This window comes from Anabrus simplex, chromosome 9 (genome assembly GCF_040414725.1).
Source record: "Anabrus simplex isolate iqAnaSimp1 chromosome 9, ASM4041472v1, whole genome shotgun sequence".
NCBI lineage: Eukaryota > Metazoa > Arthropoda > Insecta > Orthoptera > Tettigoniidae > Anabrus > Anabrus simplex.
In genome coordinates this window covers 105,198,550-105,221,721 of record NC_090273.1, presented here as the reverse complement: position 1 = coordinate 105,221,721, position 23,172 = coordinate 105,198,550, and the positions used below count along the sequence as shown (strand labels likewise).

Below are 23,172 nucleotides of genomic sequence, written 5' to 3'. Positions count from 1 at the left end.
AAAAAAAAAAAAAAAAAAAAAAAAAAAAAAAAAAAAAAAATTGAAAAAGAATTATTAGTTTTATCAGCTGCTAAAGTTAGCCAATCACATCCCTTCGCGGACGAATTCAAATGGGTTTTGTGAGGCGGTGTTGCCAAATCTGCAGGTGGCTTAAGACCAGGTTGAGAGTCATGTCTAGAAATCAGCATCAAACACATACACCCCATGGTTAACATCCGGGGTCACATCAGCGCTATGGCGCGATCTTGTCAGCTCGGAGGTCCTTGTTCAATTCCGCCCCCTGGCGCGAAGTTTTGTTTTCTTTCGATTAGTGCTCTCAAGCTGCCTTGTGCAGATTTAGCAACATCGCCTCGCAAAGCACATTTGAAATCGCCCACGAAGCGATCTGATTGGCTAACTTCAGCAGACCGGGCGAGTTGGCCGTGTGCGTAGAGGCGCACGGCTGTGAGCTTGCATCCGGGAGATAGTAGGTTCGAATCCCACTATCGGCAGCCCTGAAGATGGTTTTCCGTGATTTCACACCAGGCAAATGCTGGGGCTGTACCTTAATTAAGGCCACGGCCGCTTCCTTCCAACTCCTAGGCCTTTCCCATCCCATTGTCGCCATAAGACCTATCTGTGTCGGTGCGACGTAAAGCCCCTAGCCAAAAAAAAAAAAAAACAACAACAACTTCAGCAGCTGATAAAATTACATCGGCTTGAGATATTGAATTAATTTTTTCTAATTATTTAACAGTATGGCTCCATGGCTAAATGGTTAGCGTGCTGGCCTTTGGTTACCAGGGTCCCGGGTTCGATTCCCGGTAGGGTCGGGAATTTTAACCATCGTTGTTTAATTTCTCTAGCACGGGGCCGGGGTGCATGTGTCGTCTTCATCATCATTTCATCATCATTATTATGACGCGCAGGTTGCCTACGGGTGTCAAATCGAAAGACCTGCACCTGTCGAGCCTAATATGTACTCGGACACTCCCGATACTAAAAGTCATACGCCATTTCATTTCATTTTTTTCAACAGTATGGCCCAGCCTTTAACCCGGTCCATGTTGTCTGACCATCCTGTATACTGGATTTGGAGTGCTGCCACAAGTTCTGAACATATAACACGTTTGTCATGACTTACGAATCAATCTCACTAAGATAGGTTTGTTCAGAATTTTGTAAGTTCTGACGGACGTCAGTAAGACGGTGGAATCACAATACCCTTCTTCAGTTTCGAGTAAATAAGTTATCTTCCATTTTATTTGTGTATTTATTTATTTACTCAATTTACACAGTAACATTGTAAACTGAAACTAAACATCGCCAGCCAGGTCGAGTTTCCTCTGAATAGTTACAAAGCCACTCGCAATTGGGTGGTGTTATGCCTTACTTAACCAAACGCAAAAAAAGAAAAAAAAAAAAGAACAGATTTTAAGATATTTAAACAAAAGATAAATCCTTTGTATAAATTCACCTTTCCTGTAAAGTAATGAATACCAACATCAAGATAAAAACATTAATTTTCTTGTTAATATTTCAAAATGAGTTTCATTTTTAAATATATTGTCGTAATCTGAGATAATGTCACTTGCTCATTTCCGTATTTTTTTTCATCACTTGATTAACCAACAAAATTGTCATTTAATGATTCGATTCGACTTTCAAAAATTCAGTGCAGTATAGAATATGGTATTTTTTAAAACAAATGTTATTGCTCATTTAAGTACAGGATTATATTCTGTCAAATACAACGTGTTTTATATTGATCACATACCTTTTTTCACAAATGCCTGCAATTTAACGACTAAATAGAACAGAAGGTTTTAAAGTTTGAATTACACCACGAATTCCTTATACAAAATGTTCCAAAACAATGTTCTACATAATAACGGCATACAATATGAAATTCGGACTCAGAAATAGTGGCTAATCAGTTGATGCAAACTTTTAATTTAATGAATGAGGAGTTGGTGTTTGGTGAAAATTAATTTTCCCAGAAATCTCATATTGAAAGCGAAAGTACAAAGAATGAACCATATGAAGTTTACACTTTTAACTACCAGATGGAACAATAATCTAAAAATAATGATTTTTGGCGCTTGGTCATGTACTAATGCATAACACCAACCAATTGATAAGTAAATGCATATACTTTATCATCAACTCTTTAAACATCACAGAAAATGAGATAAACGATAATTAAATGAAAGTTTCTATGTACAAGGTGATAGTTAAAGGACTTACAAAGTGTAACATAATTAAGTTGCGTACGGAAATTACAGTAGAAATCACAGAATATGTCCTAATATTTTTAGGAAAAAAATATGTTCGCTCATTATTCTCTCCATAGTTATATGTTAAATCTTCAACGTGCAGGCTGGTTCTATCCTCAAAAAAGCATCACGAAGATTGTGCAATTATAGGGAAACTGCAAACCCAGACGGCGGCGGTGACATAATGATGCATACGGGGCAGCATGAGGAATGGATATTTGCCAATGCTTTCTTCATTGGGCCAGAAAGTGCTGTGAAGCCAAATCGTTCGAATGTGTGAATTTCAATCTCCATGCAATAGTCCCTCCCACACACACACACCTAGCTCATTACTGTAATAGCTCTTCTTAAGGTACTACGGCATGAGGCAAAAGAGAAGACACAGAAATTATTATTATTCATCAGCTGTCCACGTCTTCTGTATGGTTTATAATAGTGTGTGATATATGAAGCCATCTCTCTTCAGTTTCGACTTGGTTACTTTGTAATTGTTAGGTTCTTCAGTCTGCCGAACCTAATTTTGAATAAATAAGTTTATAAACAATCGGAGAAAAGTACATGGTAACAGAATTATACCTAGAAAATAAACAATTTCATTAAAATAGAGTGATATATTTCGTTCTTGAAAGAACATAATCATATTCTATCAAATCACACTAAAAATACATTGGGTTTCTCTCATCGGTTGGCCGGCAGGCGCGCCTAGCTTATCTGCCTCCCGTTGACTCATCACTTAACATTTCACAGCGCAGCGACAGCACGGGAATGCCCGCACTTCGCAGTTCAGGTCCGTGCGTAGAACGTGTATTAAGTGTTGATCTGTCGCTCCAAGTTTTCTAGAGTTGTGAAGTGCTCCTTCGGAGTATACTTCTCATAATATCTCCACATGTGTACACGGTAGAGGAAGGGGTATTTATGTGCGATAATTATGTGAAGACAGAGTCTTGGAGGGAAGTCGTTAGGCGATTTGTAACACAATTTCCAGGTGTACGTCCTCCACGTCGAGGGATCGTGCGGATACTCGCAAATAAATTGAGAGGAACTGGTTCTTTACTCGATAAGAAGCGAAGTGTTAAAAAATGGGCTTAACGAGGAAAAAAGTAAACGAAATCGCAGAAAGATTAGAACATACGCCTACAAAATCCCTAAGACGATTTGGACAAGAAACCGGGGTTTCGTATGCTCAGCATGGCCGGCTACGGAAATGTTAAAATTGAAACCATACAGGAACATATTCGGAGAGAAATAGCCTCAATTACGGAAGACGAACTTATGCGTGTGAATCTAAATTTCCTCAGAATATGACAGAAATGTGAGGATGCAAGGCGGAGAAGGTTTCCAACATCTCCTGTCATAAGGTACGAGCTTATTTTCTTAATTCTTAATTACTAATTTCTTTAATTCTTATTTTCCTAATTTTAATTGTTATCTCGTGTCACGCATGGATAAAGAGAGGGAAGTGCTGTACTTGTTTCTATGCCGCGGAGCGGGCAGTGATGAGTCAACGGGAGGCAGATAAGCTGGGTGCACCTGCCGGCCAACCGATCAGAGAAACTCACTGTACTTAGAAATGTATAAACATGTATGTTTAAATACGTCGAGGATTCTTCTCAAAATCCAGAAATAATGGACAAGGTAATCTATAGAGACTAATGACCCATTCGTGCGGGATTCGCGCCGTTTTTGTCGTGCTAGGAACTTCCAGCAACAATGGATGCAGCAAGATGGAGCTACAGCCAACATGGCGGGAAAATCACTTACCATTCTGTGACGACAATTTGGATATCGCGTAATTTCTCGTGAAAGTCCATTTCCGTATTCTTACTAATCACTGGTTTTCACGGCTACAGATGAATACAAATGGGGTATGCTGATAGAATAACTTTTCAAGACAGATGACCAACCTAAAAATATTCCCGTATCACTCGAGAAGATAACGTAATTTTTTGTGTCAATTAACTTCAGAAGCGTTATGAGTAGGGCTCGGAAGTTGAGGAACTATAAATGACCTAAAAACGTTCTAAAAGTATCCAGCAAGGACCTAAAACGTGGCAAAAAGGGCATAAAATGCGATCCACATTCATGATTTTAATTAAATATTTCATGAAGGAATATTATGTTTAAAAACGTAAAAGTCTGGTGATATGGAATGTCAGTGCAAAAATGTAGGAGTGAAATACTTCCTCTTTAAGACATTATATATTTTTAGATTCACATTGTTTAAGAAAAGGAATTACGTGTTTGTTAAGAATATTTGCAATATTTAGAATGAATTTTTTCCACCTAGAATTAATTCAGCCAACCAGCAATGGGCATTCTGGAGAAAGAAATTGAAATTAGTATAACTGGAATGACATTTTGCTTAACGCAGGTTACAGAAATTGGAATTCAGAAACCTTACCTCAGTTAAATTTGCAGTGTATCACAATAGTAATCTCCAGGTTGTTAGGTGGAAAGGATCGTCTGTTTTCAGGCAGCACGTTCCGAAACATTGAAAAACGTTTGTCCACATCGACGGATGTTAGGGGTTCATACCTGAAGCAAGTTAGATCTTCCTCTTCAAAAACACTCGCGTTAAATTTTCTCCTTTCAATATTTCACTTATCTTGTACATAATTTGATACCCGTACCTTTTTAAGGCACTGGTTTCATTTTGCTTTTCATCTTCTCTCTTCTCAGATATGGTTGACAAATATTTATTTACTAGAGGAAAGAAACAAATAAAAAACAAACAAAACCCACCATTCTCTAATCTATAATGACCGAAAATGAATATATATTATGTTGAGACTCGTCTTCGCACACTCAAAAGAAAATTTTCCTTATCTTCTGAGCCCTAGTTATGAGCAATGTTTGACACGTGATGGTATACCTTTTGAACACAAACTGTATCAACGCAGTTAAGTAACATTCAGTGTCGATTTTTTGCCTCATGCGATACTTAAACGTACCCAGTGCTGACAGAAAAATTGTTCTAAGACTCTAGCAAGAATTAACAGCAAACCCGGGCATTCAAGTCTAATACCATAAACTTTATATTACGAGTCATATGTCATACCAAATTCAACAAAACGCTGAAATACTCTTCGTGAGTCAACATTAGAAATATTGGAATTTTCAATATTTATTTTATTCAGTTTACTTTGTGAATGCAACATACGCTACTCTTAGATGTATTACCATCATCAGTCGTTGTGCTCATTACTGAGCGTTGTGACCTCATAACTCCATCATTTCCGTGTTGCAACCTTGACAAGATGTCTCCATCCCGAGCGGTTTTCACATTTCGTTAATATGACCTGAAGTGGTAGCCCAGTGATCTTCTTCGCCTGATCTATCCATCTGCCTGCTGCTCTTCCTCGTGGTCTACTGCCTTCAATTTTGCCTTGTAAAATTACCTTTTCCAAGTTCTCTCCATCTCGTCTTAAAATGTAGCCAAGGAACTGGAGGTAACGCTCACTCACACGGGAAGATAGGCGTTTGTTGATGCAGAGTTCGTCCAAAATGGAAACATTACTTCTTCTTTCTGTCCAGGCTACACATAGCATTCTCCGCCAACACCACATCTCAAAGGTATCAATGCGCTTTTAGTCTTTAGCATTCACGGTCCAGGTCTCACAGCTGTACAAAAAGACGGAGAACACTAGTGATTCTACCAAGCGCATCTTCGTGGCTTTTGATATTGCCAGGTTCTGCGAGATCTTAGTAAGTTTAACCATTGCAGCACGACTTAAGACAATACGTCTTTTTACCTCTTTATCACAGCTTCCCTTGTCATTGATGACAGAAGATGTATTAAAAATAGTGAATAATCATAATAATAATCAACATCATCATCATCATCATCATCATCATCTCGGCATCTCGCTGGAACTCCCTCCAGGCTTTCCTATCCGTGGAAACTGTCCATCAGTTTATCTTTCCAAGTATCTTCACATCTTCTAAGACTCCGTTAATCATTCGGAGTTCAGATCCTCATCTTCTTTCTTCAAGTGTTTCCTCATCGCTTGTTATCTGCACATACCCTGTACATCTTAGTCTAGTTGTTTTAATTGACGTCACAACGTCAGATGATCTGTACATTTAGTAGTACCCGTCGCAATACCTTATTCTTCATGCTCTCTTTCCTTCATGGAGCCATAGATTTTCTCAATATTTTTGCTTTCAAATGGCCCAAGTCTGGGCACATCAGTCTTGTTGAGTTTAGGAAGGTCAACCTAAACTATACAATCTTAGTTGTGGAGGAGTAAGTGAATTCGTCTACATGCGAAGAAGATCGTTTCCCATCTAATTCCTCTTGAATGAAATCTAATGAACGATCCTTCGTTTCTGGAACTTCAAATATGATATATACAGTTCCCAGAGTACAAACGACAGCAAAAAGCCAGTAACATCCATACAAACCAAGAGACTCGCCGAGAAATGTAAAATATTTGGCAACTAAAAAGGCAAGGACCCACGCTTCGGTTATAGCTATTGATGATGCCAATTCGCGAATTTTGGGAGAGAATATTTCTGTAAGTAATACATACGGTATAGAACACATCCCGATGGCGAAAAACACAACGAAGAAAGACAAACACGTTACAGGTATCCAACCAACACTGCTTAGATCTTGTCCTTGCTCTTTCAAATAGAAATACAGTCCCAAACCTCCGAGAGAAACTGCCATAACGATATCAGATATCAGTAACAGTATTTTGCGACCTGCTCGCTCCACAAGCAAAGTGGATATATACGTTCCGAAGACCAGCATGACTCCAACGATGATAGATGACACACCTGGGGCTAAGTCGCTTCCAGATTCTTGAAATATTGTGACAGTGTAATTTAAAATTCCAAAGTATCCACACAATTGTTGATTAAAAAACAGGATCATTCCCATTGAAAAGGCGCGGAAATTGCTTTTTGAAGCAAATAATTCTTTGAAGGATACTGAATTTGAATCTTCAGAATTTATTGAATTGTTAACTTCTCTTATTTTTTCCATTTCTTGAGTAATATCAGCTTCCTTACCTCGGAACCACTGTAATGATTTTTCAGCTTCTGTTTGTTTTCCTTTTCTCATTAAATACATGGGTGTTTCTGGAAGAAAGTAAAAGGTAGCAAGGAATACACAGGGTATAGGAATACTAATGATGGAAACAATCTGGTAGGGGAAAAAGCCACCGATGATGTATGCGAAAAGGAGCCCAGTGTTGACGAATAGTACTATTTGTGAGGAGAGAGAACCACGAATACTCTCCTCAGCTATATCTCTTACGTAAATGCTGCTGACAACGAAAGAGCCTGCTGAACTGAAGCCGACAATGAATTTTGAAATGTAGAGTGTGGTGAGTGAATCTTCAAAGATGACGATGATCCAGCCAACAATGAACGGTATTGCCACCAGGTAACCGCCGACCTTACAGCCGTATCGTTGACAAATGCATGAGTAGAGTGGAACTGCTGGTATTCCTGTAAGACAGAGCAGTGACGTTAGCCAGGAAGCTTCTTCGTTGGTGATGGGCCCGTTCTGAAGAGGAGAATGTTGAGACTGGAGGAATGGAACAGCATTTGCAGACCACCCCACCACTGAACCATAGGTGAAGGTGCCAAGGTTCACTGAAACAAGCAGAAATTTATTTATTTATTTATTTATTTATTTATTTATTTATTTATTTATTTATTTATTTATTTATTTATTTATTTATTTATTTATTGTATGCAAATGTACGGGTGTTAGTCCAATTACAATATTTGATCATAACTTATAATCTTATTAAACAGAATTAGAAAAATACAAGAAAAAAATTACGTTCTCAATTAATGATGCCCAACTGGAACAAGAACGCGTATCAGAAAAGAGTGATCGGCTTTTACGACTCGAAAACTAGTACCCAGTTTGAACGTATATGGCGAACAATCGGTGCTAATTATGTCAAAGATAAGAGCTCCACTTCCGTTCCAAATTTTTTAATCTATAAAAGTAATTGAATTTTATCCTCGTTTTTCATGCATCTGTGAGACGAAATTGTATCAATGCTTACCTCTGTAGAGTAACAATTATCGTTATTTGATGCCATCCTCGGAGGAGTGGGCTCGATTACTGGTACTGCCGGAGATCTACGATTCGCAGGGAGGCTATAGTCCAAATACTTTTTAAACGTACTGCACTGGAATTGGCCGCGTATGTGGGGAGGGGCAATCGGAGGGGCTACCAAGTCTCCCACTCCTCTCGCAGCCCAGTCTTCGCATACAAATCGTGCTCAGTGGCTGAACATAGCGTGTCAACAAGAGAATTAAGAGTTAACGAACTGGGAAGAGAGAAAGCATGCTAATCAGACCTACAACACTACCTTCATGACCACGCCCAGTCAGTCACTCACTCAGAAGGACGTTTACTAGATATGTGGACTATAGCATGTGGTTAAAAGGATACACGAAGCTCACATATACTGAGAATGTGCCTGAAAATAAACTGTACTGCCTCGAAGATAAGAGGACACGAGTTTAGTTTTATTGAATCTGTGATATTTCGGCTTATATCCTGATGTGGATATGAGATACTCCCAGTGAGATCATTAGTCCTAATAGTCTGATACAAGTGGTTGCAGAAGGTAAGATGGAAGGGAAACGTGAGTGGAGAAGATTACTCTGGACGGTGAACATCCGACAGTGGTTCAACATCCACGATACAACTCCGATAGGGGAAACACAAAATAGGAAATGAGCAAAGGACTAGAATTATAGATAAGGCTAGTTGCGGATGCTGTTAAATTATATACAGTAGTAAATGAGTTGCAGGAGTGTGAGCGGCGACAAAGGGACAATGTTGTGGGATGGACATTCAACAATGGTATAATGGTAAACTGGATGGAGTCAGATTGTAAGTTTCACCAAGAGGAAAAGTCCTCTCAGTGGTGGTGGTGATTATTGTTTTAAGAGCAAGTACAACTAGGCAACCATCCTCTATATAACACTAATCAGAGGGAAAAATGGAAGGGATCCGACACTTCGAAAAATGAAGGTATCGGCCAAAGGAAGACAAGGGCCACGAAGGGCGTGAAAATGAAAGACGCCCTAGTCCTCGCAAACCTAATAGCGTCGGGGTCGCACCGACACAGATATGTCTTATGGAAACGATGGGGCAGGTAAGGGATGCGGCCGTGGTCTTAATTAATGTACAGCCCCAGCTGGTGTGAAAAATGGGAAACCACGGGAAACCATCTTCAGGACTGCTGACAGTCGGGTTCGAACCCACTATCTCTCGAATACTGGATACTGGTCGTACTTAAGCGACTGCAGCTATCGAGCTCGGTAGTTTTATTTACTGTGTTGATGGGGTGATAGTACCTCATGGTGATTACTATAAGCCGGCGGCGGAGTAGCTATGTATATTCGGAACGACCTAAAATATAAAATAATCTACAATTAGTGAATACTGCGCAAGGCCTGAGTTAATGTTCATAGAAAATGAGGCTTTAGGTGAAAAGTGCTTACTGAGTGTTGTGTATCGCCCACCAAAGTTTGGATACATGACCGACCTTGAAGACATCTTACTTGACCTCCTACCCAGGTATGAGCATGTTTTATTACTAGGAGACCTCAATACTGACATCCTTAACGACAAAATGACTGAGACTAAACAACTAATCAACATATTTAAATCTTGTAACATGACGATTTTGCCACTTAACGCAACACATCACACAGCCACGTCACATACATTACTGGACTTAATTGTGACGAATAACCCTGACAGGGTACTGAACCACGGGCAAATGTCTGCTTGCGGACTATTCAATCACGACTTAATTTATTTAGCTTATTCACTTAAATGCCCCAAGTACAGACCTAAATTAATTACATTCCGAGATCTAAAATGTATAAATAACGAAGCCCTATTAGAAGACGCTGCAAGCATACTTCGGCATAATGTCCATATTTTAGATAATATAGAAAGTGGAGTTCTTAAACACACAACTGCAAGCTCTTCTTAATAAACACGCGCCAAAACGCACTGCTCGCGTAACACGCCCTGAGGCTCCATGGATGACTCAGGAAATACGAGACTTAATGACAAAGAAAGACAAAGCTTTCAGAAAATTTAAAACTAGCCAAATACCAAACGATTTTGACCTGTACAAGACCCTTAGCAACAGGACCACACAGGCCGTAAGGAATGCTAAAATAAGACACTCACAGAACATTTTGCTAACCCGAAACACGACAACAATCTGGAAAACCATTAACAAAATGGGCATAGGTGGAAGTAAAATACATACTGCAGACATTAAACTATCACTGGATGATTTAAACCAGTACTTTACTACAAGACCCGTTAACATTGACGAGACAACAAAAGAACAGACGATTAACCAAATTATACACAATGGCAATACTAACAATGGAGGAGAACAGTTATATTTTTCCCTCGTAAATCCTGTAGAAGTGAAACAAATTGCACGATCAATAAAGACAACTGCGACCGGATGTGACGAGATTGTTCCACAGTTACTGTTAAAAACTCTAGACATAATCCTACCAACTCTAACCCACATCATTAATACCTCACTGATAACCGGCATATTCCCTTCCCTTTGGAAATGTGCAATTGTTCGCCCACTCCCCAAGACCAACAATCCCGTGGAACCCAAAGACTTTCGATCCCCATTTGCATTTTACCATTTCTGTCCAAAATTTTGGAGAAAATAGTTCACAGACAAATAACCGCGTACAGTATTTAAATAACAATATGCTTCTTGACAAATACCAGTCCGGTTTTAGAAGCGATCATAGCACGACTACTGCGCTGCTTAAAGTTACAAACGACATAGGAGCAGCTATGGATAAGGGAAAAGTTACTGTTTTAACTCTTCTAAACCTCAGTAAGGCCATCGACTGCGTTGACACGGACATAGTAATAGCAAAATTACGTGCTCTTAATTTCTCACAAAGCACACTATCCTGGATGTATTCCTATCTCTCTGATCGCCGGCAGTGTGTATCTACAGGTGAAAATTTCTCTTCATGGCAATCTTTAGAGACTGGAATGCAACAGGGGTCAGTGCTAGCGGCACTCCTATTTTCGATCTTCATTTCAGGACTAACACAAGTAATTAAACATTGTCAATATCATGTGTACGCAGACGACATACAGATATATACACATGCACATCCTCGTGACTTACCGACTGCAATAAATAATATGAATGACGACCTAGGAAGAATATGTAGGTGGACCGATGACATTGCACTAAAAATCAATGCCCAAAAATCGCAGTGTATTTTTAGCTACCCAAAAAAAACCACGCACGACTTACAGACTTCCACACCCACTCAGTAACATTAAGAGGCACTCAGTTACAATTCAAAGACACAGTTAAAAACTTGGGGATGATAATGGATAAAAACCTTACTTGGAACGATCATGTAACAGGTATATGTCAGCGAGTGTTTCATTCCTTACATTCCCTTAAGAAACTCAGAGATTTACTCCCCCAAAATGTAAGAAAACTGCTTATCCAAAGTATGGTAATGCCGATACTCAACTACTGTGACGTAGTATACAGTAACCTGAACGCCTCACTTTCCATCAAGCAACAAAAGGCACATAACGCATGTGTTCGATTTATTTCAGATATATCAAGGTTTAGCCATATTTCTTCCGCATTTGGTAGGCTTTCTTGGCTACGCTTAAGAGAGCGACGAAACTTACACACTGTTTCCCTGTTACATCGTATACTGAACCTCATCATTCCTGAATATCTTGCCACACAATTCCATTACCTAGCATCACCTTCTAGTATTCCTACCAGATCATCATCCACCGCAGTACTAAGCATTCCCATTCACTGTTCAACTGGCTACAGTAGATCATTTGTAGTAGCCGCCAGCCGAATTTGGAATTCCCTACCCGCTGAAATTAGGAGCGTGTCAAACCACCTCCGCTCTAAGAAACTCTGTCAAACCTGGTTAATAAATAATAATAATTTCTTATAACATAGTAGGATTAGATCATAGCTAAGTTATTAGGTTAATTAAAACATTTAATTGATACCTTAAGATATTAAAGTGTAGATAATTTAGTGTATATTTAACTCTTCATGTAGGTGTATGTGTGGTCGGACAGAATAGCAGGCTTCATAGCCTGAGTCCCGCCTTATAAAACAAGACAATAAATAATAATAATAATAATGATAATAATAATAATAATAATAATAATAATAATAATAATAATAATAATAATAATAATAGTAATAAGTATACCTAGGTGTTAGTATAAGGAAGGATTTCAGTACGGTAAGCAGATAGGTTAAAGATATATTCTCATGGTTACGCCAGTATTTAGGGATTGTAGTAAGGATGTAAAGGAGAGGGCGTATAAGTCTCTGGTAAGACCCCGATTAGAGTGTGGTTCCAGTGTAGGGGACCGATACCAGGACTACTTGATACGAGAACTGGGTATGATTCGAAGGAAGACAGCACGATTTGTTCTGGGTGATTTCCGACAAAGGAGTAGTGTTACGAAAATGTCGCAAACTTTGAGCTGGGAAGACTTGGGAGTAAGGAGACGAGAAGCTCGACTAAGTGGTATCTTCCGTGCTGTCAATGGAAAGTTGGCGTGGAATGACATTAGCAGACAAATAAGCTTGAGCGGAGCTTTCAAAAGTAAGGGAGATCGTAATATAAAGATAAAGTTGGAATTCAAGAGGACAATGTGGGGCAAATATACGATAAATTTCCAAGTTTTCGGAAACGTTTATGAAAACAGTAGGCGAGGAAATCTGCCAGTAATGCAGTGCATAGATTGACTGATTGATTGATTGATTGATTGAATGATGATTGATTGATTGATTGATTGATTGATTGATTGATTGATTGATTGATTGATTGATTGCATTTCCTGGGAAATGACGGCAGGAAAATAAGAATTCCTGACTTGAAATAACTTTACCATCTGCTTGATTCATGTTTCACCTTAAAAGAACCATCTTGAATCTTTCCACATACTTCCTATTATTCCTCGCCTTTTTCCATTTACCTGTTGTCAACTTTGTACGGATTTAGCTTAGTCTTACGGCCGGATGTTCTTCCTGACACCAATAATGTATGGAAGTATGTATTCAATATTGCAGGTTTCTATGGTGATTGGTAGTGTGGTGTGGTGTATGTGAATAAAGATGTGTATTAAAATGAAGACACCGGGCAAGTTGGCCGTGCGGTTAAGGGCGCGCGGCTGTGACCGTGCATCCGGGAGATAGTGGGTTCGAATCCCACTGTCGGCAGCCCGAAGACACGTACCCAACTCCCGAGTAAGAGGGATTAACCAAACAAATTTTATAACCTGGCCCACTGGGAGACGAACCCACGGCCCTCTGCTTATTCAGTCAAAGAGTCGCACGATCATATCAACTATTAATTAATAATATTTTTGAGTCAGATATCTTTTATCTTATCACCCGTTTTTTAATACACGCATCCAACAATCAGCCTTGCAAATATTTTTGCGATGTATCGTTGTACGTAGATGAAGAAGTATGTAATAAGATAAACTTAAACACCCAGCCCCCGAGCCATAGAAAATAACCAGACGTCGTTAAAATCCTCAACCCACCATGGAATTGAAATGGAGTTCTCTGAATTGAGTTTTATAATTACTTTTAAATCAATTATCTTCATTTGTGTCCTAAATTTGTTATCGAATGAATCGCATACATTCTGTGTAAACAACGCTATTGCAATTGTAACATGTGAGATTTAGGCCTATTTGCTAATATATTAAGATAAATTAAGATAGGCCTTACCTGCTCTAAACACTTACACGGTTATAATGGATTGTGATGATGTAGTCACATGGAATTCCTCCAGAAACTTTAGTTGATAAAAAAATATACAGATTTGGCATATAAATGTAATCCGTTCCCGGACCACTTTTCTTGGATTTTCCGCTGCAGCTTTCTCTCTCAATTACTACTGGCTTCTAATGCTTTTGATTTTAGTCTTTATTTCCACAGGGGTGGAGTTAGACCGAATATCGTGGGGAGGAATACAAATGCTTTTTACAACACCCTCTCGTTTAATACTGTTATAGAACTATTTACTCATAACGTCATATAGGAATGGAATAGCTCGTATAACTCGATTAACTTAAGTACTTGAGATACGGGCGGATTCTCAAGAAGGTTGTAGGTTTGTACAACCACCAATTATTATCCCAAAGTCCCGATTCTCTTAATATTTCACAGTTTTCATTCATGATCGTAACTGGGGTCCGGCTCCATGGCTAAATGGTTAGCATGCCGATCTTTGGTCACAGGGGTATCGAGTTCGATTCCCGGCAGGGTCCGGAATTTTAACCATCATTGGTTAACTTCTCTGGCACGGGGGCTGGGTGTATGTGTCGTCCTCATCATCATCATCATCATCATCATCATGTGCAGGTCGCCTAAGGGAGTCAAATCGAAAGACCTGCACTTGGCGAGCCGAACATGTCCTCGGACACTCCCGGAACTAAAAGCCATACGCCATTTCACTTCATTTCATTTCAGTTTTCATAAGGAAATTTCAACCCGTCAACGCAGTAATTAAAACCGAGAGGACTTTCCCTATTTGTAAAACTCACAACCCGACTTTTAACCCCGTTTATAATTATGCCTTTGCTTGCTGTCCATCTCACAATATTATCGAGGTCATTTTTCAGTTGCTCACAATCTTGTAACTTATTTATTACTCTATACAGAATAACATCATCCGCTTCCTTAATCACATCATTGATATATATATATAAGAAAACATAAAAGTCCAATAATAATGCCTTGAGAAATTCCCCTCTTAATTATTACAGGATCAGATAAAGCTTCGCCTACTCTATTTCTCTGAGATCTATTTTCTAGAATATAGCCCCCCGCTCATTCGCCCTTTTGTCTAGTCCAGTTGCACTTATTTTTTCCAGTAGTCTCCCATGATCTACCCAATCAAATGCCTTAGATAGGTCAATGGTGACACAGTCCATTTGACCTCCTGAATCCAAGATATCTGCTATATCTTGGTGAAACCCTACAAGTTGAGCTTCAGTCTAATAACCTTTCCAACTGCCTTTTATCGAACCAGTTATTAATTTTGCAAATATGTCCAAAATAATCAGAAAGAATGCTTTCCCAAAGCTTTCATGCAATACATGTCAAACTGACTGGCCTGTCATTTTCAGCTTTATGTCTATCGCCCTTTCCTTTATACACAGGTGCTACTACAGCAACTCTCCATTCATTTGGCATAGCTCCTTCATGCAAACAATAATCAAATAAGTACTCAAGATATGGACTATATCTCAACCCATTGTCTTTATTATATCCCCAGAATCTTATCAATTCCAGCCACTTTTGTATTTTCAACTTTTGTATCTTATTGTAAATGTTCGAGGGAAAAGCCAACCCAGGACGGTAAACGGATGAAGAAAGAAAGAAAGAAAGAAAGAAAGAAAGAAAGAAAGAAAGAAGGAAAGAAAGAAAATAACAATATAATTAAAAATAAAAGTGTGTATTGCATGCAATTGATGCAAAATCGATGTTTCTATATACTTTTTATATTGCTTTTAAATGAATGTAAAAAGTATCTAACCGTCGAATTAATAAACTCGGGCGAAGCAGTAGCTACATGCTAGTTTTGCATAAAAGAAACATTCACACACACGACACAGTGATTAAGATCTTGTCTAATTAGACTACGAATGTACATTCGTTCGGAGAACCGTCATTTTCGTAACGTGTCAAGAGACAGCAGCACTCGTCATGCTACAATTTCTCTTGCGATCAGAAATGCTGCGGATCAGTTCGAGCTGTTGAACGAGAATGATTACAAGTATTTTGCTCCTGTGGAGTTTATTATTATTATTATTATTATTATTATTATTATTATTATTATTATTATTATTATTATTATTATTATTATTATTATTATTATTATTATTATTATTTTGCTTTACGTCTCACCGCCGGCCTCGCGGTGTAGGGGTAGGCTGCCTGCCTCTTAACCGGAGGCCCCGGGTTCGATTCTCGGCCAGGTCAGAATTTTATACCTGCATCTGAGGGCTGGTTCGAGGTCCACTCAGCCTACGTGATTACAATTAAGGAGCTATCTGATGGTGAGATGGCGGCCGCGGTCTAGAAAGCCAAGAATAACGACCGAGAGGATCCGTCGTGCTGACCACATGACACCTCGTAATCTGCAGGCCCTCGGATTGAGCAGTGTCGCTTGGTAGGCCATGGTCCTTCGGGGCTGCTGCACGATGGGGTTTGGTTTTTACGTGTCATCTCACATTTGGCGGCAATGGGATAGGAGAGGGCTAGGAGTGGGAAGGAAGCGGCCGTGGCCTATTTTTAGGTACCATTCCAGCATTTCCCCGGAGAGGAAGTGAAAACCACGAAAAACCGCTTCGAGGATTGGTGGGGTGGGAATCAAACCCCGTCTACTTAGTTGACCTTCCGAGGTGGAGTGGACCCTGTTCCAGTCCTTGTTACCACTTTTCAAATTTTGTGCTAGAGTCAAAAATCGAACCCTAGCCTCTGGGGGTGGCAGCTAATCACATTAACTACTACACCACGGAGGCGGAGCAAAGTTTATTATTATTATTATTATTATTATTATTATTATTATTTGATAGTGATTTAAAGTTTCACTAACACATCGAAGGGTTTCGGCGAGGCAAGGATTGAAAAGGGCTAGGATTAGGAAAGTAGCGGCCGTGGCTTTAATTAAGGTACAGCTCCAGCATTTGTCTGGTGAGAAGTGGGAAACCATGAAAAACTATCTTCAGGGCTGCCGACAGTGGGATTCGAACCCACTATCATCCGAATGCAAGCTCAAAGCTGCGCGCCCCCAATCGTACGGCCAACTCTCACGGTAAGAAATTTGCTCAAACAGAGGTATGCATATTAAAAAATCTGTCTTCTAAGAATTTTTTGTGAGGCTTGAAATGTATGGAAGTGAAACATGTCAATAATTGATCTAGTGTAGAAAGAAATAATGAAAGAAAGAAAGGAAAAAGAAATAAACTAAAACGATGTGGTGTTACAGAAGAATTATGAAGGTGAGATGGACAGATAGGATTACACATTAAGACTGAATCGAGTGAGGGTAAAAGGAGTGGGATTTTGTACAGTTTGACCAGAATAAGATAGGACACACCTAGAAATATTTTCTGTTGGTTTTGGAGAAAAGTGGTACAGGGAAACGAAGATCGGAATATTACGAATAGATTAGAGTATTTCGCCGTAAGCCTACGTGGCTCACGCGGCAGCGCGTCGGCCTCTCACTGCTGGGTTCCGTGGTTCAAATCCCGGTCACTCTATGTGAGATTTGTGCTGGACAAAGCGGAGGCGAGACAGGTATTTCTCCGGGTACTCCGGTTTTCCCTGTCATCGTTCATTCCAGAAAGACTCTCCACTATCATTTAATTTCATCTGTCAGTCATTAATCACTGTCCCAGAGGAGTGCGACAGGCTTCGGCAGCCGACAAAATTCCTATCCTCGCCGCAAGATGGGGGCTTCATTCATGCCATCCCGGACCCGGTCACTGACTGGAAAACATGTTGTAGATTAGAGTATTTCGCCGTTGCGCCTCGAAATTCCATTATGTGACTGTTGAAGGGGGAAGTACTGACCCGCAGAGCATGTATCACTTAGAACGAAAAGTCATTGAAATAGTTCATGCAATACTAAACCTTAGATGACAGAACTTTTCTGGTCAGAGTTTTAAGCTGAAATATTATCACATGCCAGTTTTTTTAGGCGCTTCTACGATATGCGGAATGTAATAGATATGTAGAAAATGAGAGGTTTGCTGGGCTGAGTGGCTCAGACGGTTGAGGCGCTGGCCTTCTGACCCCAACTTGGCAGGTTCGATCCTGGCTCAGTCCGGTGGTATTTGAAGGTGCTCAAATACGTCAGCCTAGTGTTGGTAGCTTTACTGGCACGTAAAAGAACTCCTGAGGGTCTAAATTCCGGCACCTCGGCGTCTCCGAAAACCGTAAAAGTAGTTAGTGGGACGTAAAGCAAATAACATCAATTAATTATTAAAATAGGAGGTCAGCACAGGCTAGGGTGGCGTGAAAAGTTGCACATCAAACTGACAGATTGATGACTCAAACAGCTATAACATTTTATCTTCATTGACGAGTTATTTGAAACCATCGTTATTGTTTACAAAATCATACCAGAAACTGCAGGCATAGTCATAAAGCAAGACCAGCAACATCTCTGAAGTAATTATCAATAATGAGAACTGAACTTACATTTAGGTACACAACATGATGATTCATTTTTCTCAAAAAAAAAAAAAAAATCAACACTTAAGAAAATTACGAGTATATTTTAACCAACAAGGGAGCCAGTTATTATTTTTTTTTTGGCTATTTGATTTACGTCGCACCGACACAGATAGGTCTTATGGCGACGATGGGATAGGAAAAGGCTAGGAATGGGAGGGAAGCGGGCGTTGCCTTAATTTAGGTACAGCCCCAGCATTTGCCTGGTGTGAAAATGGGAAACCACGAAAAAACATCTTCAGGGCTGCCGACAGTGGGGTTCGAACCCACTATCTTGCGGATGCAAGCTCACAGCTGCGCGCCGCTAACCGCACGGCTAACTCGCCCGGTGGAGCCCCTTAATTGTACAATCTCTAAATAATCGGCACAAGAAATATCATTCAAAACATTTGAACATTGTAGTGGCATTTCTGGAGCCTCCGCGGGTCAAGGGGTAGCGCGCCAGCCTCTCACCTCTGGGTTCCGTGGTTCAAAACCCAGTCATTTCACGTGTGATTTGTGCTGGACAAAGCGGAGACGTGACATGATTTTCTCCAGGTACTCTGATTTTCGCAGTCAACTTTAATTACAACACCACTCTCCAATATAATTTCATTTATTCTGTCAGCCATTAATCATTGCCCCAGAAGAGTGCGACAGGTTTCGGCAGCCGGCACAATTCCTACCCTCGCCGCTACTCATTCATTCCATTCCCGACCCGGTCGAATGACTGGAAACAGGCTGTGGATTTTCATTTTCGGAGCGAGGAATGCCGTGGACGACGCGAGGGGCAACGGTTGTAATACTCTCCGGTCACAACGCTGCGCGAATGGCCGTTTCTCGCTGTTCGTGGCTGCGTTTGACCATTAGTAATTGCAAATGTTTAGATTCCTTCGAACCGCACCTTCCTTAACGAAAACCTTTGTGATTCACATCCCCCTTCCCTACCCTTTATCCAAACTCCTCTACATCTCTGCTGGTCCCTTCCCACAACCTAAGGTGATGCTCAGGTCTGATATGTGACGGAACGCCCCAGCCCTAATTATCCTCCCATTTCATACAGTTTTAAGCAATTCCATAAAACCAGTACAACCAAACCATTCACTGCACCACTGAACCCTCGTCAACGACTTCATACACTGCTTCCAGAGAGAGGTAGAGCAATAAAGGGTAAGAAAATATATTGTAGATAGGATTATACAATATTGTAAGTGCAAAGTATTGTAATGGTCAACTGTTTGGTAAATGAATAAAAAATGAAAATCCACAGCCATTTCCCAGTCATTCCACCGGGTCAGGAATGGAACGAATGAAGTTTTCATTCATCGGGTACCGGCTGCCTAAACCTGTTGCACTCATCTGGGGCAATGATTAATGACAGGCAGATGAAATGATATTGGAGAGTGCTTCTGGAATGAAAGATAACGGAAAAACGGACTAGTCGAAGAAAAATCTGTCCCGCATCCGCTTTGTCCAGCACAAATTGCACATGGAGTTGAACCAGGGAACCCAGCGATAAGAGGCCGGCACGCCTTAACTTAAAACACTGTGTAGACCCAATAAATAAAATTACAATGTATGGAGTACGTGGTCCGAAATATCAGAACATATAATGTACAATAATGTACATAAATGTAGGGACCATGTATATAACCCTTAATATTAAAATCAAATAGAGAAAAAGAACAGAACAGGAAAGGGAATGGAAACTATCAGATGATGATGTCAAATCAAACAGCCTGCACATGGTAGCTCAGGACAATATTATTATTATTATTATTATTATTATTATTATTATTATTATTATTATTATTATTATTATTATTATTATTATTATTATTATTATTATTCTGTTTGTGGTTTAAAACCAATATCTTAAAACCAACACATAATATGGCTAAGACTGGGAAGATGGCCTTAATTAAGCTACAACTTCTTCCTCTTCTACTGCTTTCCCGACCCCTGTGAGGTCGCGGGTGCGAACTGTGTTAGCACATGTTGATTTGACGGTCGGATGCCCTTTCTGACCGCAGTCCTATCTGGAGGGTTGTAATCACTATTGCGTGTTTCTGTGGCGGTTGTTTGTGTAGTGTGTTGTGTGAGTATGAAGAGGAAAGTGTTGGGACAAACACAAACATCCAGTATCCGAGACAGAAGAATTAATCAGACGCTATTAAAATCCCTGACCCTGCCGGGAATCGAAGTCAGGTTCCTCTGAACTGAAGGCCCCAATGCAGACCATTCAGCCAAGGAGTCGGACTTAAATTAAGCTACAAAACCAGCATTTATGTGGTGTGAAAAATGAGATCCCACCATCTCCCGAAAGCCAGGGCACAGACATATGAACCAAGCAGCATAGCCTTTTCACTCGGTATTATAATAATATTTTTTGTAATTCGCTTTGCGTCGCACCGACACGGATAGGTCTTACTGCGACAATGGGATGGGAAAGGGCTAGCAGTGGGAAGGAAGTGGCCGTGGCGTTAATTGAGGTACATCCCCATCATTTCCCTGATACGAAAAATAGGAAAGCATGGAAAATCATTTTCAGGGCTGCCGACAGTGGGGTTCGAACCCAGTATCTGCCGAATGCAAGCTCACAGCTGCGCAATCCTAACCACACGATCAACTCGTTCGGTATTATTATTATTATTATTATTATTATTATTATTATTATTATTATTATTATTATAACGTTGTCATTCAAAAGAGGAGCTTATTCCATACCCTTTATAATTATTAATAATAATTTTAATGTTATTGTTGTTTACGTCCCATTGACAGTTTTTGGAGACGCCGAGGTGCCGGAATTGTGTTCCACGGAAGTTTACGTGCCAGTAAATCAACCGTCACGAAGCTGACGTATTTGAGCACCTTCAAATAACACTAGTCTAAGCCATGATCGAACCTGCCAAGGCCGGCGCCTCAATCGTCTGAGCCACTCAGCCCGGCACTCCAGAATCATTGGTGCCTCTACAAGAAGTACACAGAAGGATGAGCTCATTACAGTCACACAGTTCCGGGTCATGCATCAGAAGCACAAACGCTGAGCACGGGGTTTGTTGACAAAATATCGAAAGCCGGTTACAAGAATAACAACAACATAAATAATCACAATGATTCACAAAACACCTCCACCGGTACCTCAGCCGTCTTCTTTGAAACGGGAAAGGTAAGTAATTCTGAAGAAATTTGCCTTCAAATGACGAAGACACTGGCATTGCAAAGTGTTATTTCTCTAAAACGAAATCACGGTATAATTTTTACACTTGTACAATGTATTGATCTCCCGGCCGCGGGGCCATTGGTTAGATTCCCGCCTGGGCCATGGTATTTAATTGCAAACGGCTAATTTCCTTAGCACAGGGATTGGATGTTTGTGCTGTTCTCAGTAATCCTGCAATTCACACTGCACTGAACGTTTTACTCTACCACAGTAACATGCAGTTTCTCACACACGGCATACGCCAGCCACTTTCATTCTAGGCTCTTTCTCAGAGGAGCAGCTATGCCAAATAATTAAAAGAAACTCCCACAAATGTAGTTTTACCTATGATAGTTGCCAGGTACTGTCGAAAGCTGGATTTTCCTTTCGTAGGCTGGTTGTCTGATGACATGGAAGGAGTATCCATAGCGTGTTTTTAAATAACAATCTCAACATACAAAACATCCATCTTCTTTTATAGCGAGTGAGTCTGATGAACTTTGAACACATGTTTCACAATACGATACCGAGACAAATAAGTTAATCCTTTTAAAAGGTAATACTGCTCCAGTTTCAGATTGTTTTTGTTTACTGTTGATGGCAGCCGGAAAACGTCGCAATTTGCATACACCATACGACCTTGTTGGGAACCTGGCTGCTCTTCATCAGACGGGGAGAGGGCTTCTCATCCAATCAATCAGTCATCAATGATCTGCATTTGGGGATGTCGCCCAGGTGGCAGATTCCCTATCAATTATTTACTCACCCTTTCTTTAAAGGAACTTGTACGTGAACATCACAGGAAATTCCCCAATATTTGCTTATATTCATGGTACTCCTGCTACTGAAGTTTAGAATGCACAAGGTGATAATTATTGTGATAATATCACTATATCTTTATAAGAATTTTAAATCCATTAAAGTGTTGCTTTTCCAAAAATTACTTTCGTTATAATTTTCTAATGAATTTTTCAACATTCAATAAATGTTGTCACTTCATGGCTTGGTACACGTATTTCAGAAACCAGCAACTTTACTGGAATGAAATTTTTCATAGATGTTCACCATAATATGTTCTTCAAAGTAGACCATTATTGCACTTCTAGTGTGTCAGAATTGTACAGCGTGAGTTTTTATATTTACGAAAAGAAATATAGACACTTTTCAGTGATTTTTCCTAACTAAATGTAGAAATGTTTTCACGCAGAACTCTAAAAATAGTATACATCAATCTAATCTCTGCCTGAGAGGTCTGTACAAAATTTTAGCTCTCTATCTTCGATAGTTTCTGAGATACGTGTACCAGCCCATAAAGTGACAACAGTTACTGAATGTTACAAAAACTCATTCAAATATGTCATTTATAACGAAAGTAATTTATGGGGAAAGCACTATTTTTATGGGTTCAAATACTTCTAATGGTATG

The 23,172-nt window shown here is 39.8% G+C and overlaps 1 protein-coding gene across 1 annotated transcript; it reads right to left on the bottom strand.

Moving 5' to 3' along the window:
• Positions 1–898: 898 nt before the first annotated feature.
• LOC136880967 (glucose transporter type 3) lies at positions 899–22,180 on the bottom strand. The gene is made up of 3 exons (XM_068229184.1): positions 22,092–22,180; positions 7,519–7,859; positions 899–2,769 (listed from the first exon to the last, which is right to left on the bottom strand). Exons 1-3 carry the CDS (start codon positions 22,171–22,173, stop codon positions 2,683–2,685), a joined length of 510 nt encoding a protein of 169 aa, XP_068085285.1. The 5' UTR covers positions 22,174–22,180; the 3' UTR covers positions 899–2,682.
• Positions 22,181–23,172: the final 992 nt, after the last annotated feature.